Source organism: Strigops habroptila, chromosome 11, assembly GCF_004027225.2.
Source record: "Strigops habroptila isolate Jane chromosome 11, bStrHab1.2.pri, whole genome shotgun sequence".
Classification (NCBI taxonomy): Eukaryota; Metazoa; Chordata; class Aves; order Psittaciformes; family Psittacidae; genus Strigops; species Strigops habroptila.
Genome location: NC_046360.1, coordinates 35,720,915 through 35,736,758, shown reverse-complemented (window position 1 = coordinate 35,736,758; position 15,844 = coordinate 35,720,915). Strand labels below are relative to the sequence as shown.

The 15,844-nt window shown below is 47.3% G+C and overlaps 1 protein-coding gene across 1 annotated transcript; it reads left to right on the top strand.

Moving 5' to 3' along the window:
- Window positions 1-49: 49 nt before the first annotated feature.
- Window positions 50-10,647, top strand: SLC25A20 (solute carrier family 25 member 20). Its single transcript, XM_030502425.1, has 10 exons — window positions 50-59; window positions 196-320; window positions 1,214-1,306; window positions 3,280-3,407; window positions 5,551-5,641; window positions 6,366-6,483; window positions 7,594-7,666; window positions 8,265-8,374; window positions 8,810-8,934; window positions 9,446-10,647. Exons 2-10 carry the CDS (start codon window positions 216-218, stop codon window positions 9,506-9,508), a joined length of 906 nt encoding a protein of 301 aa, XP_030358285.1. The 5' UTR covers window positions 50-59; window positions 196-215; the 3' UTR covers window positions 9,509-10,647.
- The last annotated feature ends 5,197 nt before the right edge of the window (window positions 10,648-15,844 follow it).

The window sequence follows — 15,844 nt, the reverse complement described above, 5'->3', positions numbered from 1 at the left end:
CCGGCGGGACCTCGGCCGGTGGCAGCGCTCGATGGAGGAAGGTCCCGCCGCTACCGCCGCGCTCCCGGCGTGCCCCGCGCTCACCACCCCCAGCATCCCGGCGTGCCGCGCGGCCCGGCACTGGGGTAAAGGTCGCGGGGCGGAGGGGGCGGCACTGGCTCGGCGGGGACGCAGCGCCCCGGTCCCGTTCTTCACCCGCCGCCGCCGCCGCCGCCATGGCGGAGCAGCCGCAGCCCATCAGCCCTGTGAAGAACTTCTTCGCTGGCGGCTTCGGGGGCGTGTGCCTCGTGTTCGTGGGGCACCCGCTAGACACCATCAAGGTGAGGCGGCGGGCGCGGAAGGGGCTCGGTGCCGCGCGGTCCGGTCCGGTCTGGGGCAGCCGGCGGGGAACTACGGTTCCCGGCGGGCACTGCGCGGGGAAAGGGACAGCTGCCCGCGGGTGGCGGTGGGAGGACTACACATCCCGGCGTGCACCGCGCGGAGGGAGGCTGGACGGCCTTAAGGTCGCGGGGCCGGTTGTGCGGCGGGGCGCCCCCTGCCGGCGCGGAGGCCAACGGGTCCCGTTAGCCCCCGGTTTATAGTAAACGTTAAAGTAAGAGCGTCGGTGTTCCTGGCGTTGGAAGGAGTCGGGAGGCTGAGCTGCTCCCGCCAGCACCAGGCTGCAGCAGGGACCCGGCGTCTCTGGGCCGGAGAGGGGTCGGGAGTGACCCATGGGACACACAGGACAGACACAAATGGGGTGCAGAAGGAGGGTGCACCCACACACTGAGCATGAGAGGAGGCAGAGCAGTGACACAGCATTAGCTCTCAGGTATTGAGGTGGGATTGTTAATCCTGATGTCATCCCAGCAATTAATTAATTGGATATATTAATAATTAAATACATTAAAACTCAATCTTGTTTGCAAAGGGTGAAAGTGGTGTCAGTCTCTCTAGCAATATCATAAAGTCCAGTCACAAAACTTATTCCGTAACAGTTATCTCATATAATTACATCATGGAATGGTCTGTGTTGGAAGGGATCTTAAAGCTCATCCAGCTCCAACCCCCTGCCACGGGCAGGGACAGCTTCCATTAGAGCAGGTTGCTCCAAGCCCCATCCAACCTGGCCTTGAACACTGCCAGGGATATATCTCGTATAGAGGTATTCTCAGAATTAAAGTTTAGATAGTAATACTTAATAAAACAATGTTTTCTTATCCCGTCTCACTAGGTCAGGCTGCAGACCCAGCCGAAGCCGCAGCCGGGTCAGCCTCCCCTCTATTCTGGGACCTTTGACTGCTTCAGAAAGACTCTGGTTGGAGAGGTACTGTGTTAGCACGTCATCCGCAGTGCCTGCCAAAAACATCAGTTGTTTCTGTGCATGGCAGGAATGGAATCGTGTGGGAATGTTGCCCCTCTGGAGACTACACCATTCTGGGGTTACCAGTTGAATTGATTCTAATCCAAGTTTATAGGCAAATTACAAGAATTGGGGAATACTTGGCATCACATTCGCTCCAGGTGTATGTCTCTGTTTTGTTAAATGCTTTTGGTTCAAAATAGCTTGATATTAATACCTGAAGTTATAGGCTGGAGTGAATGTTCGCAGTTGTTTGCCAGCTTCGCTGTTGTAGTCAGTGGAATCTTGGTATTTGGAGTTGTCTCTGGAAATCCTGAAATAGGCAATGAATTTTGTGGATATAAGTAGTATTTTTACTTTCTTCTATAATGTGTTATGCCATCTACAAGAAGGCAGAGGAGCATTAATAGGGGGTTTTATTTCTTTTTCTATTTGTTTTTATTGATAACAGTTATAGCAGTTTTGTTATATAGTTTTGATAACAGTTATAGCAGTTTTGTTCAATTTTCAGAAGGTGGACAGTGGTTTTCACTCCTGAATCAGCCATATCATGTGACTGAACTCTAGTCTATTTTGGTTTTAGAAAGACAGGCAGCCTTGGTTTAAAGCCTTGTAAGCGATAGAGAATCTATTTTTCTGCGTTATAAGTTTTCCCAGCAGCTATTTACCACTTGGAAACAATGGCTGTAAAGCCCAACTGTTTGTTTACTAGTCTGAAATCTGATTTCCAACCATTGGATTTTGTTGGGTAACTAAGATCTGCCTCATATCCAAAATCTGCTTTCATGATGGTATTAACAGGTTGTTATGCAACCAAAATAAATCTTGCTTCCCTAGTCTCTCCCACAAAGCACTGAAATGCTTTTCTAGCCTTGAATCCCTTGCATTTTTTAACACGCCTGCTGAAGCACAGACGTCAGAGCTGAACCATAATAATAGCCTTGTGATGTGAAGTTCAAAGTAATACTGCCTTTCTACTCCTACTCAATACTCATCAGTTTCTATAAGGAAAACTATTAAACCTCCCTGCCAAGGCCTTTTGTTTCCCTCTGGGGGAAATGGAAACAGGGAACTGATCATGGCCAGGTTGAGCAGGAGTGTCTGGTCTTTCTCGGCCAGATCCAGTATCATTACAGTCAGTTGTGTCTGTAAGAATACAGACACTGTGATACACTGATTTATTTTGGGAGAGAAAAAAAGGGGTGGACGGACCAGCAAATATTTAATATGTGCATCTAGCCCTTATCTAGAAAGATAACTCCTTTTTATTAGAAAAAGTTCAGTTCAAAGGCAAGATAAATGAAATAACTGCTGCTGCTGGGGTCTGCATGAGAATTTTTCCCTGTGTGTAGCCTGCAGAAGGGGAACATCAGGAGTGTAAAGTTGTGTGGTGAAAAGGTTTGGACTTGGGGAACGAAAGGAAGAATAATTTGCTCTTGAACTCATTTCAAACTGAGTTTGTGTGGGGAGTGAAGTCGTTCAGGTTGGTCTCCCTGGCTCTTCCTTTGTTTAAAGAGTGAATCAATTCAGCATTCTCAGGCTCAGTGTCAGGATTTTACACTACTGCATTTGATGACTTACTAATAAAGCACACTTATTAATAAGAGAAGACTTTCAACATAATCCTTAGGACTATTACTCTGTTGGCTTTTAACTTAATTTCCTCATACCGAGATGTAAGTACAGGATGACCAGTACTGGAACAGAAGGGTGTAAGTCGTGCCAGTGTTTCCCAGGAAGAACAACTTTCCTCTGTAACAACCCCTGAGCCCCAGCTAAACGTGTATAATTACAAATGAACAACAGACCCCATTATTCCTGTCATCAATTTGGCTGTCCGACTGATACCGTATTATAGCTGTTCTCTTCTCAGTAAGTTGAAATGTGTGCGAAGTCTATGCAAAACCTATTAATTCTTGTGATATCGTTTCTTGCAGGGAGTCCGAGGCTTATACAGAGGAATGGCAGCTCCTATTATTGGAGTGACACCCATGTTTGCTGTGTGCTTCTTTGGATTTGGCTTGGGAAAAAGGCTCCAACAGAGAAAACCTGACGACGTTTTGACGTGAGTTTCTGAGTTAATCAGACAGTTGGGAAAGGCACTCCAAGGCTCTTGCAGGCTGCTGCGTTGTTGCATGTTGAGTTGTGGTGTAAATTTGTCTCCTTTCCTAGGTTATAAATATAGTTCTAAAAATTAAAACACTCGTGTTTAAATGCTTCTGGAAGCGTGGGACTGATAGCACAGGCTAAAAACAGACAGCATGTGGGCAGGTGCTGTGCAATTCCCTTTCTACGTAAGAAAGAGCCATTAAGCAACAATTCCGGTTTAGATGGGTACAGTATGAGCTATGTAATGATTGCCTGCCAACAGTCTTGCTACTAACAGAAGCTATGGGAGAAATAAATTCATGGCCAAGCAGTCTCGATAGCATTCACAGTCCTGGTTCTCTTTCTCCTGTTAGCTGTAACTCTTGCTGTGGCCTTATGTTAGGATATAATAATAGCCACGGAAATGTTTTATTACTAGTTTCTGAAGAGAGGTGTTTATAAGCAGCCCTGCCCTCAGGCCTGTTTAAGCTTCTGGAAAAGAGATGGGAAGCTAAGAAAACATTGTGTGGTTTTCTACAAGCTAACTTAGGCATGAAAAAGGCCCCCCACCCATAAAGTGCTCCGTTAACTAGTTGTGATTTATAGTTCTACAGGAACAGAGCTGTAGCTTAGCAACATTATATTCTATTATTTGTGCAATACATAGGAGCTCAGTCAGGAATCAGGAGTCCATTGTGTTGAGCCAGGCGTGGTGGGGTGGGGAGATGTGGCTTCTGTTGGAGCCTTCCCTGCGTGGGGACTGCCTGGGTGGTGTGAGTGCATGTGGCTCCACAGCACTGACCACTGCTGGGACAGAGCGAGCTCCCTCTGCTCAGGCAGCTCGGAGGGAGCAGTGTTGAGATGCTGGGGCACTCCTCACCCCTTGTTTTAGTGTCCTCATGTAGACAAGGCTGAAGGGTAAGACCAGGGGGACAGTACAGAGTGGACAGTACAAGGAAACAAATGCTGTGGGCTTATTTCCAGCAGCCTAATTGCCTCAGTTCCTTGTGTTTTATACACATCATACCAAAGGGAAGCTTTAAGGTGCAAGCTGGAGAAGGGCAGTGTAGTTTTTTGAGTCTTTATGTGGAACTCCTCTCAAGCAGAGCAGTGGGAGAGAAAGAACAAATAGATGGTGGAACTGTTGTTGTGCCCAACTGTGCTGTGGCTTGGCACAGTAAGATATAGTGTGCCTTGGACATGAGGCTTAAAAATAAAGGTCAGACTCTTAGCACCATGGTTATAGGTCTAGAGGCAGGCAGGGTGGCAGTGGTTCTCCATGCAGGGAAGATTTGGAAAGAAGGAGATAGAACAGGCTCCTCAGATTTCTCTCTGTCTTTTCGGGTCCTGAATAATCCCAAGGTCAGCTAGAAAACTCAAAGCTTAGTTTGAGCAGGAGGTGCATGTGGAGTGGTGAGGGAGGTCTGAATGGTCTGGAAGATTTAATGGGAATTTAAGAGTAAGGAAAGGTGGAAGAATTGGAAAACCTGAATAGAATGCCATCTCTTGGGCAAGTGAAGAGAAGCAGGAGGGGTGGAATTTAGTTAAATTGAGATGTTAAGTCATTTTACTAAAGGAGGTAGCAGGAGGTCGGGCTCAAAGATAAGTTTATGATGCCTCTGTAAGGAATTTCTGTCACAGAGACTTTGCCACATGAAAGCAGATGCAGAATGATTGGGATGACAGCATCGATGATGGCAGAGGCTGGAGTGAGTGACTGAGAGGTTAAGAAATGAGGCTCCTGGCTGCACAAGCAGGAATACATGTGGAAGCTGGGGTCACTGGGAGGTGGAGGAGGAAGAGACTGCTGGGAATAAAAATGAATGGGGAATGCTGTAGTAAAAATATGCAAGTACAAGGAATACTAACAAATACAGCGGATGTGAAGAGCTGAGTTATGGTTGCTGTGGGAACCAGCATGTTGAATCCTGGAGATCTTAAATGTTTAGCTCTAATTATGCATTGATGAGGCAATTCTGCACTGATCAAGAAGCACCGGATGCCTTTCTAGTTCCACTGCTACTGTGTGGAACAACATAATCTGGTGATAATAGGGGTGTTTCTGCCCTTCATTTCTTATGTACTGTGTGTGTCAATGTCTCTTCTGTTTCTTCGGGCAGATATCCTCAGCTCTTTGCTGCTGGCATGTTGTCGGGTGTGTTCACAACAGTAATCATGGCTCCAGGAGAGAGAATCAAGTGCCTTTTACAGGTAAGGCACTGGATGGTGGTGATGGGGATTAAATTTTAGGGGTCTTTCCATACCAGGAATTTCTTTGGTTAGTGTGTTTACCCTGTTCTGTTTTTTGACAGGACTGAGACAACTGTCATTTAATGCAACTGTGTCATGAAGAAGCATTATGCAAACTCACCATGGCAGTATAAGTACACACAGCATTCACTGCTCTAGCCATTTTACAGAGCACAAGCCTTATACTATGTAGTATTATTTGAGGCATTGGTGGATGCCTCAGTCCACTTCAAAGTGTGGAAAAGTCTGGTTTTTTTCAGAATGAAAATGTTACCTTGACAAGTTCCCAATACAAAACTAAGGAACGCAGTTCCAAACACATGAAATAGTGACATTATGATATATTGGAAGCTTTTCTACACATACAAATTGAAGGTGACTTTTTGTCAGTGCAAGTGTAGAATTACCTAACTGACTTCAGTTGTTTCAAGCCTATGCTCTGGAAAAATAAGGGAGAATCTAGTCCATACTGTTCTGCATGGAACAGTAAACAAATCCTCAGCTTGAATGTGAGAGAGCTGTTTGAGGAAGTGACACAGAGGTTTCATATGCAGGAGTGCCTGTGGGATGAGTATGTGCTCCTTCCTGTCTGGAAACATGCACGTGGCTTTCTAACTATTAGCTGAATGATTGTTCACCAGCCAGAAACCTTCACTAGTCAGAAACTATCACTTTAATCCTTCAGATCCAGGCAGCTACAGGGGAAACTAAATACAATGGCTCTTTGGACTGTGCAAAACAGCTGTACCGCGAGGCTGGGATTCGTGGCGTGTACAAGGGGACAGTTCTCACCCTCATGAGAGGTAACTGATGGGGATATTGTGATGCTGCTTCTGTGTGGGGTACTTTAGGAGAGGAAGCCTGACATGTTATAGGTCTCGCTGTCCCTTTAGCCAACTGGAGATGCTGTGTCACCCTTCTTTGTAGTCTGCAGAGCTACTCCAGTGTCTCAAAGGGGCTGAGAAATAAACATGAGATTCTCAGTGAGTGAGAAAGAGATTAGATGACAAGGATCAGAGGGATATAGAAAGTAATTAAGACCTGAGAAGCCAAGAGAAACGAAAGACTTCAGGAGAGGAGCAGAGAGAACAAAGAGCAAAGACAAATACAGAAGTGGGCTTTTTTTTTTCCCTTTCCTTTTCCTTCTTCCTTGGGAGAAGGCCTGTGACTGTTGCTGTATCACGCTGACTGCTTTTGAAGATGTGATTGCAGCAGTTCTGCTTTCCACCCACTTGAGCGTGGGTTATTTTGGACTGGGATGTCATGACCCCTCTCACAACAACAACAAAGTAATTGTGCCAGACACTGAATCCTATCCATGTTTTGGTACTTTCTTCTTTGAAAAGCGTTAGATTGTTCCCTGTACTGGGGCAGCGTTTCCCAATTTCTGTGCTTTGATATCCCAGTTTAGGAATTGGTTCTATCCTCTGTTTCTCATGGAAGTATAGCGGGTAGCAACGTAACTCAGGCTGGTTCTCCAGTTCAGGCATGAGCTAAGAATGGGCTGTGGGAGTACCTTAAAAAAAGCCCCAAAACAGAATTACTAAGACAAATAATGTGCGAAACTCTTGAAGTTCCTGAACTGCTCTGATCTGCTGTGCAGTAATTAAGAAAGCTTAGAGCTGTCTCATCATTAGCTTAACAGCCAGCGGGCAGGTTACAGTCTGATTTGAAAGGCTGCTTGTACAAGTGCTTGAGAAAGGGTGTTTTCCCAGTTCTTGCCTTTAGCACCTGCTCTCCCTGGGAAAGTTCAGGCTCCTCTGTCCAGAGCAACAGAAGACTTTATTTTGTTTGTAGAGGAGGTTCAGAAAGGAATCTGGCTGCACTCAGCGGTGGTGCTGAGCTGGCATGGGGCTGCTCTGCCTCTAGGCTTCCTTTCCCACTACTCACAGTCTTTGCTGTTTACCCACCAGACGTCCCAGCCAGCGGAATGTACTTCATGACGTACGAGTGGCTGAAGAACATTCTGACCCCTGAGGGAAGGAGGTGAGTGAGATCAAGCAGTCATCATTTTCTGGACTTCCCAGGCACTGCTGGTTAATCTCCCCAGTTACACAGAGATTTAGAACAGTGTCATCAAAACAAATGAAACGCAAAATAAAATAGCTGCTCATCTTGTGAGTTGAGCTGATTTGATCTGGGGTTAACTGACAATGGAAATAGTATTCTGAGGTTCTCTCAGATTTGAGCCTTGGATCTTATTAGCCAAGCAAGCAATACCTCAAATATCTTCAATTTCACCCTTATGTGTGCGCAGAGCTGGGGATTTTTGTTGTTGGGTTTTTTGTTGTTTTGTTGGGGTTTTTTTTCTCCCCAGAGCATCTGTGTGTGCTGCTGAATGAAAAGATTTGAACCTTCAGGGTGGAGTTAGTACATTTTGCCCACAGAGCTCTGATTCTTGGAAATCTTGCTCAGACTCTGCGCTCTGTGTGTGTCTGCAGCATCGTGCTGCCTGCTGGCTGTCGGTTGAGCTGCCTCTTTGATTGTCACCTTAGCCAAAACTGATGAGCATTTACTTTTATTTTGAACTTTCTCTGGTTTTGTTTTCTTTTTTCCTCTTCCTCCCACCCCAATCCCACCCCAGTGTGAGTGACCTCAGTGCGGCGAGGATCCTCTTTGCTGGTGGCCTGGCTGGGATCTTTAACTGGGCAGTTGCCATTCCTCCAGACGTGCTGAAATCCCGTTTCCAGACTGGTGAGTTACATGTCAGCTTCTCAGGGCCATGCTCAGTGTGGTGCTTCTGGGAATGGCCTGGGCAGCCATGGAAGATGCCATCACAGCATGGCATCTGGGAGGGAGCGTGTCTTGAGCACTGCTTGAGACAAGCGTGTGGGAAACCCAAGTATGTTCCTAGCTTTTTAGGTGGTTTGGTGGACTTGATGATGTAAATTCTTTGTGGTGATGGTGAGCACCCACCTTCCGTTTACTGAGCCTTTAGTAAGGTGGCTTTTTTTGCTTGCTTTCTTGTGACTGAAATAGATAATTTTCCTGAGCAGATGTTGTCACAGCATACCTTACGCAGTAGTTGGATTCTCGTGTCACCTAGATGGTGTAGCAGTATGAACCTGTTGAAAATCCTGGGCTGTTACATACGTGCCACGCAACTAATGTGTTTTGCATCCCTTTCAGCTCCTCCAGGAAAGTACCCAAATGGCTTTCGAGATGTGCTGAGAGAACTTATCAGAGAGGAAGGAGTTGCATCTCTGTATAAGGGCTTCACAGCTGTAATGATCAGGGCATTTCCTGCTAATGCAGTAAGTAAATTGTGATCCCAGCTGGGGTTTGGGGAGCTGGTCACTCACAGGGAATGTTTGCGGTCTGCAGAGGAGACAACTGGCTGATCCATGTTGTACCATTTCAGTGACACTCCTGTCTCTGCAGGTGCTTGTAGCTGTTGATGTCTGGCTTCTAAAAATGTACCTTAGTCTAGGAGGAACACCAAGTAAACCTTCCTTCAAAGCTTGTGTGAAAGCCCTTTACTGACTTTCTCTGACAGTCCTTCTCCACTGATCCTACATCCAGTAGAAGACAGAAATCCGTGATTAATTTTAGACCACCTTCCCCTTCAGTAAATAATGAGCTGAACAGAGTAGAAGTTGTGCCTTTGCGTGGAGGGATATAGTAGAATTCTTGCCTCTGGTCTTTTTTTGTTCTCTTCCTCGTCCCACATCAGCCCCATCAGGTATTTATAGTGCTGCATTTCAAAACCAGTTTGGAACAGGTTTTTAGAATACTTACTTGTTCTGTATGTTCTCTCTTTTCCAGGCATGCTTCCTCGGGTTTGAAGTTGCTATGAAGTTTCTTAACTGGGTTGCACCAGGTCTATGAAGACTCAGAAGTCTCTGGAAATGGGAGAGGAGAAGGGAGCAAGTCTGCCTCAAAGGAATAAATGAATGATCACTTCAAGTTTCAGGAATGATTGCTTGCCTAATACCTTTTTGCCTTCCTCACATTCTTTAGGTGGTGCTATGTGCCGTTCAGAAACGTAAGCCATGGTTCTGAAACAGAGTTGATGAGGAGTTAGAGGTGATTCACCTGTCTTCTGAGCCAATGTACCACAGCAGTACTGCTGCTGACAGACAGCTATCACTATTACACAATCACACACTACCTTAAGTCCTTCCTCGTGGAGGAAGGGGACACTTCTTATAATGTAATTTTTTATTTACTGAAGAAACATGTAGCTGTTAATGCTGAAAAGCTTCCTTAAAACAATTGTTTGGCAGTGTGTACTTAACTCAGGGCATATGTTAGCAGCTGCACACACTAGTGTCTACAAGCAGTGTCAGCATTCTTGTCTCCTGTAGTTTATTTTAGTTGTGGCTATTCCTATGTTTTCATCTTATACGCACGTAATGCAGCAAGCACAGAACTAAGCAGAGGAGGCCAGAGCTGTGTTTCAGGGGGCTGGAAGTATTGCAGATGCTCTGTCAGATCTTGCACATTGAACTTCTCTGTGGAACTAAGAGGGAAAATGCTTATTATTTTTAATATGACAACCATAAGGAATTATGCTTAACATTTGTACTAAGCTTTACTGATGCAGCCAGAGGGGAAATGTGTTTGATTAACCTGAACTTTTCTCACAAATCCCTTTCTGTCCCACTGAAGATACCCAAATGTGATTTCAAATGTACAACACAGTTCACAGCACCCCATGGTATATTTGATTCATCAGATGCTCTGTCCTGGGATTCAGTCCCTGACACTGACCTGAGAACATTTAACAGCACTTACAAGAACTCCATTGCTCTGACACGAGGGGGTACATGGAGGGGACACTGGCTCTGCAATCTTATCTAACTTTATTCTTGCTCCTGTTCCTTGGTTTTCCCTTAATATTATTAAACATAATCACATTTTTGTTGAGAAATGACTAATGTTAAGAAGCAAAAAGCAATTTTAATTTCTTTTGGTTTTGATGCAGTGTTACAGAACTCAATAAAGCTAACTGCTGCTTGTCTGGACCGTGTGCTGCCGTTCATTCACTATTTGCATGGTCATGCATGGTTAGTTTTGGAAAAGTTTCCCAATTCTTAATTCTGAGATGTGATTGTGAAGTCAGTTGTGCCGTGCTGCCTATAACTGTTAACCCCTTGCCTCTGAGCTGTTGGATTTCTGACATCGAAATGAATGTTCTGCTCTTCACATGTTTGTTACGCGAGTCCTGTTTGGAGCTGTGTTGCAGATGCAAATTTTTAACACTAAAATAACATCTTACTTGTGGGAAGTGGTTCATGTTTTTCAAGGGAGAGGCCTGAACGTAGAGTTTGTCCTTGGTCTGGTGCAGTCTGTTCGCCTGTACCATAAGGTCGTAGTCTGCACGTTGGCTTTCCAAAGGCAAGGTCAGCCCTGGAAGCTTTCCACCCCCTCAGTGGTGCAGCAGAAACCTTGAATCCCACTTTCCTTCCCAGTTCTTTGGAAGGATCAGAAGGGAACCTGCCTTTCTCAGCAGCCACCTCTTTGCTTTACAGGTTATGGGTGTGAAACCAATGGGGTAGCCCCTGGCATGGGAGAATCTCAGTCAGTTGGAGCTGCCTCCACATTCTTGCTGCTGCCCAACCCACTGGGGACCTTCCCTCTTCCCTCCTGCTTAGGAACCTGATGCTGCTCCCGCTTCTGAAAGTCACTGCAGCTATGGATGAGTGAAATGCTTAAAGCATTAACACCGAGTTAATAGTGGTTCAGAGAAGTGGTGGTTAAAGAACATTAACCTCTCAAATGGTTTTAAACATAATTCTAGGTTTACTGAGGCTAAATCCACACTAGTTTCAAGAAGACCAGGTCTGCTTTTATGGCTCTGTGCTGCCTAACCCCTAGATGCTCTCCTGTACTGCTTTGGTTCCTTAGCTGCTCTGGCCACCTTTCTGACTCCTCTGCTGGGGCTGTTATGCCCAAAAGCAACTTTCAGCTTTAAGAAGAGTTACAAAGATGGATTTTTTTCCTTACGTTTTATCCGTGTGATCCAGAAATACATTTACCGGGAGGGAGAGACGTGCATCTTTCTTAAAATTCCAGACAGTGATGCTTAAACTGCCTATTCCAGCTGCCCTGTGCAAAGCATCCTGCTGAGCTCCTCCTCATCTCCCAGGAAGCAGGGAAAACTGAAACATAACCATCGTGGCTGCTCTGGGCTGGTTATGAAGCAGTTGCCCAGCAGATGGCTGTCTGGGGCTGCCAGCAGGACGGACAAACCTGCAGGTCCCAAGGCAAGGGCAGAGGCATTGAAGCCAGCATTGCTGCTGCTGCTGTAGGACACTGCATCCGCTTGTGGCTGCTGCGACTGTCCCAGATGGGCTGCAGAAGTTCCACATCTGGGTCAGGACGGGCAGGCAGCTGGACGGGAAAAGCCTCTTCCCCTCCTCAGTCCTGCTGAGGAAGACTGTGACCTCCAGGCTTGGTGATGAGCTGTGCTCTGTAGTTGGTATTCCCTCCCTCCCCAGTTCTGTTAGTCTGGAGTGCTGCAGATTATGTGTCATTCTTGGACATGGAATATGGGACTAGTAACGTCCTGGACTCACTTGCTGGGATCAAGAGCACAACTCCTCCATTTGGGCACCAAAGAGCTGCCTTAGTCTGTGTGCTGGCCTCTTGCTTGGTGCTCCAGCACTTACCTTGGTGCTGTCACCAGCCAAGGCTCACCCCTCTGTGCCCTTCAGCAAGGCTTGCTCTGAGAGACTGAAATACTCCTTACACTCCCCAACACTTCAGTTGTTACTAGTAACCATAAATGTCTCCCTCCTGCCAAACTATCCCTTTAAATACTTCTTTTTTTAAAGCATTTCAAATCCTTTTCCCAATTTCAATTATGCAAATTATATTCTCCCCAGTCTGACGTTTTTGCAGACCTTCGCATTTTGCGTGACAAACCTCTGCCTGTTTAAACATGCTCCATTTCATTCGGTGCTTTAGGTAAGTAAAACACGCGAGAAGGCAATTGGGAATGAGGGGCTGCTTTCCAACAGCAGTGGTGGGAGGAGAGGAGCTTTGGAAAGGCTGATCAGACACATCTGCTGGTTCAAAACCTGAAACCCAGGCACCCTGGAGATGTTTAAAAAGCTGCCTGTGTCTGTTAACATTCTCTCATGGATAATATGCCAAATCCTTGCCCCAGGGTGTGTTTGGCGTCAGAGTGAGAGAGGGGTTTGAGCACAGGTACAGTTTCCTGCACACTGAGAGGCTTTCTGGCTTTCTGAAGCTCAGATCTGAATTCAGATGTTATTTTCTAATTGCCCAGCTTCTTGTGGGAATTCAGGTAATGTATATACAGGTTAATGGTGCTCAGTAGAGGCTGGTAAGCTGGGTTTCCATACCAGCAAAGGGTACTGATGACATTTCTCTTTATGCTCCTTTTGTATGTTTTTGCTGTATCAGAATCCACAAGATTCTCATGATGGCCCATCCTGCTTTGATGCAAGTGAGTTCTTTCCAGTGGTGATTCAAGGTGCCTGGGAGTATTCCAGAAGTAATCCATGACACACACATCTTCCACGCTTGCATTTCAAATCTTCCATGCTTGCATTGCTCTGCCCATTGTGTGGCAGCTCAACCACTTTTCAGTCCACTTCATCGATCAGTCCAGGAGGATGTCATGGGAGGCAGCATCAAAAGCCAAGATGAACAACCTCCACTGCTCTGTCCTCAGAGCACTCAATCACTCATCTCACCATTGCTGACCTTCGCTCTGGTCTCAGGGGCTGATGTAGAAGAAATGCCTCAGTAAACTGGTGCTGGCATTTCAGAGCTGTCCTTGGGCAAGTGATCCTTCACCATGGCCAGAACAGTCCCATCCGGTGGCGTGCAGAGCCCGGGCAGGAATGCACCTCACATGTGCAGCAAGGGATGGTTCTTCTCATGACATCTTGCTTCCAACCACAACACGACTGTGCTGCTTGTTTGTACATGCCATGAACAAAGCTGCCTGCAGGGTCAGTGGCACGAAGCCACACTCACTGCAGCACAGCGCTGGTGTCACTGGTGTGCTCTGCACCAAAGGGCTTCAACAGTGCTGCCCAACTGTTCCCATTGGAAAACCAGCCCAGCTGCCCCGGCAGCTGCTTGCTGGGGACTTTTGCTCCTGACCTGTAGGATGACAGGGAGATGCCTGCCTCGCACAGGGGCTTCCCAGGGGAGGGGGCTGTAGGGATTGCTGGGATTCCTGCCCCTTCCCTGCTCTCCGGGATGCATTTTGGGTGATCCGAATGCTCATTCATAACGTGGGTTCAGCACCTGCTCAGATGTGGTTGTATTTTACCCCATGCTTTCTCTTTCTGACCACCAGGTCCTGCCCCAAGAAGGCCGCCCAGTGAAGGAGAGGGAACGGGCTGCCTGGTGCTGGATGCTTGAAATGAAAAACTGTTTCTAATTTAGGGAGATTTGTGTATAAATCTGAGGACATTTTCCATTACCTCAATGTGTTGGAATAGTTCTGCGAGTATATCTCAAACCTGGTAAAAATGTAAACCTTAAGCAGAGATTGGACAGGATTTTTACTAACACATCTCTGAATTCAGACACTTTTAAGCTCAGATGGTTCAGTGTAAGCAGTTTACAGTGCATAGGTTCTCCCCAGGCTTACTAGAAGCCTGGCTGTAAAGATCAGTATCACAGTTACAGCGATAGCTGCAGATAAGCTTCACTTCCCATTGCAGGTGACAGTTTGAGTGTAGATTTGCTGAAGTACACAACGCTGTTGCTACCCCTCGGCATTGCCGAGTGGAAGCCTGGGATGTTTATCCGTGCCATGAGCTGGCTTCCCTTCTCTGTCAGAAACCTGAGCTCGGGATTCTCGGCCTGACAGAGGGGAGATTTAGGTTAGATTAATAAGTTCTTCACTGCCCAGAGAAGCTGTGGCTGCCCCATCCCTGGCAGTGTTCAAGGCCAGGTTGGACACAGGGGCTTGGAGCAACCTGCTCTAGTGGAAGGTGTCCCTGCCCGTGGCAGGGGGTTGGAACTGGGTGAGCTTTAAGCTCCCTTCCAATCCAGCCCATTCTGTGATTCTCTGCTGTTGCTGCTCTGGCTCTGACAGAGCACATGAGCTCTGGATACCAAAGTAAATTTTGAGCTGCCTGGTTTTAGATTCCCTGGGGCTGAAAGCATACCCCAGCAGCAGCATTTCTTCTTGGTACTATTTCCTAATACTGTTTCCTAATAGTTATTTATTGCTGGCAGCTGCTTGCTCCTTCCTCTCCCCGTTCATACCACCAAAAAATGCTGAACTGTGATTTACCCTTGAATATTTGTCTTGGTGAACCAAAACCAACGGAATAAACTTCCTGTCCCTTCCCATCTTTAATCCATACACAGATTGCAGCAGAACCAGCTGAAAAAGGGGTAAAATCACAGCGATTCCTGCTCGGGCTCAGCCCATGTGATTCAGAGAAGCTCCCGACCGCCCGCATGGACAAACCCTAAAAAAACACTTCCCTCTGAAACACAATCCCCGAGCTCATCCCCCCCCGCTCCCCGCTCACCCTTGACTCCCCATCAATCACTGCCAGGCAATTATCTGCTTCGTTTAATGCCTCCTGGCCGGAGCCAAAGTTCAGGAACGGGCAGAGGATGGCAGGAGATCACTCGGCGGAGGGAACTCGCTGTTCTCTCCGCCCCGGCCGCCCGTTTCCCAGCAGAGGCGGGCGTGCTCAGCCGCAAGGCACCGGGAGAGCTGCTGCTGCGCGGCCGAGCGCCGGCTCCAACAGCACAGGCAGCTCCGGGAAGGGGGCCTGAAGCTGCGCTGGGAGGGAGGTTGGAGCAGGGCCTCCTCTCTGTTAGTACCCTGGGAAACTGGATCTGCTGCAGCCGGGATGGGGAAGGCGTGTAGATAGAGCCATCCCAATCTCCATCCTTGCCCGTCACCCCAGCGGCTCCACGTAGGGGAAGCTGAGCTGACCCCGGTCCCCTCTGCCAGCAGCAAAAGCTGGATGAGGACGACAAAGTCCTGCTTCTGGGGCTGGGGAGGTGGTTGGAGGTGGTTCTGCTACTGCCAGGGGTGACATGGATGAGGCAGGGTGACGTGGTGCCGGTGTGAAATGTCTGTCTCTCCTGGGATGAGCAATTCCGTGTGATACGGACGAGTTCTCTCATGAGCTGATGACAAATTGTTGGGGTTTTCCCATTCTCTTCCCGATGGGTGCAGCGAAGGGGATGGAGCACCCTGCTGTCCCG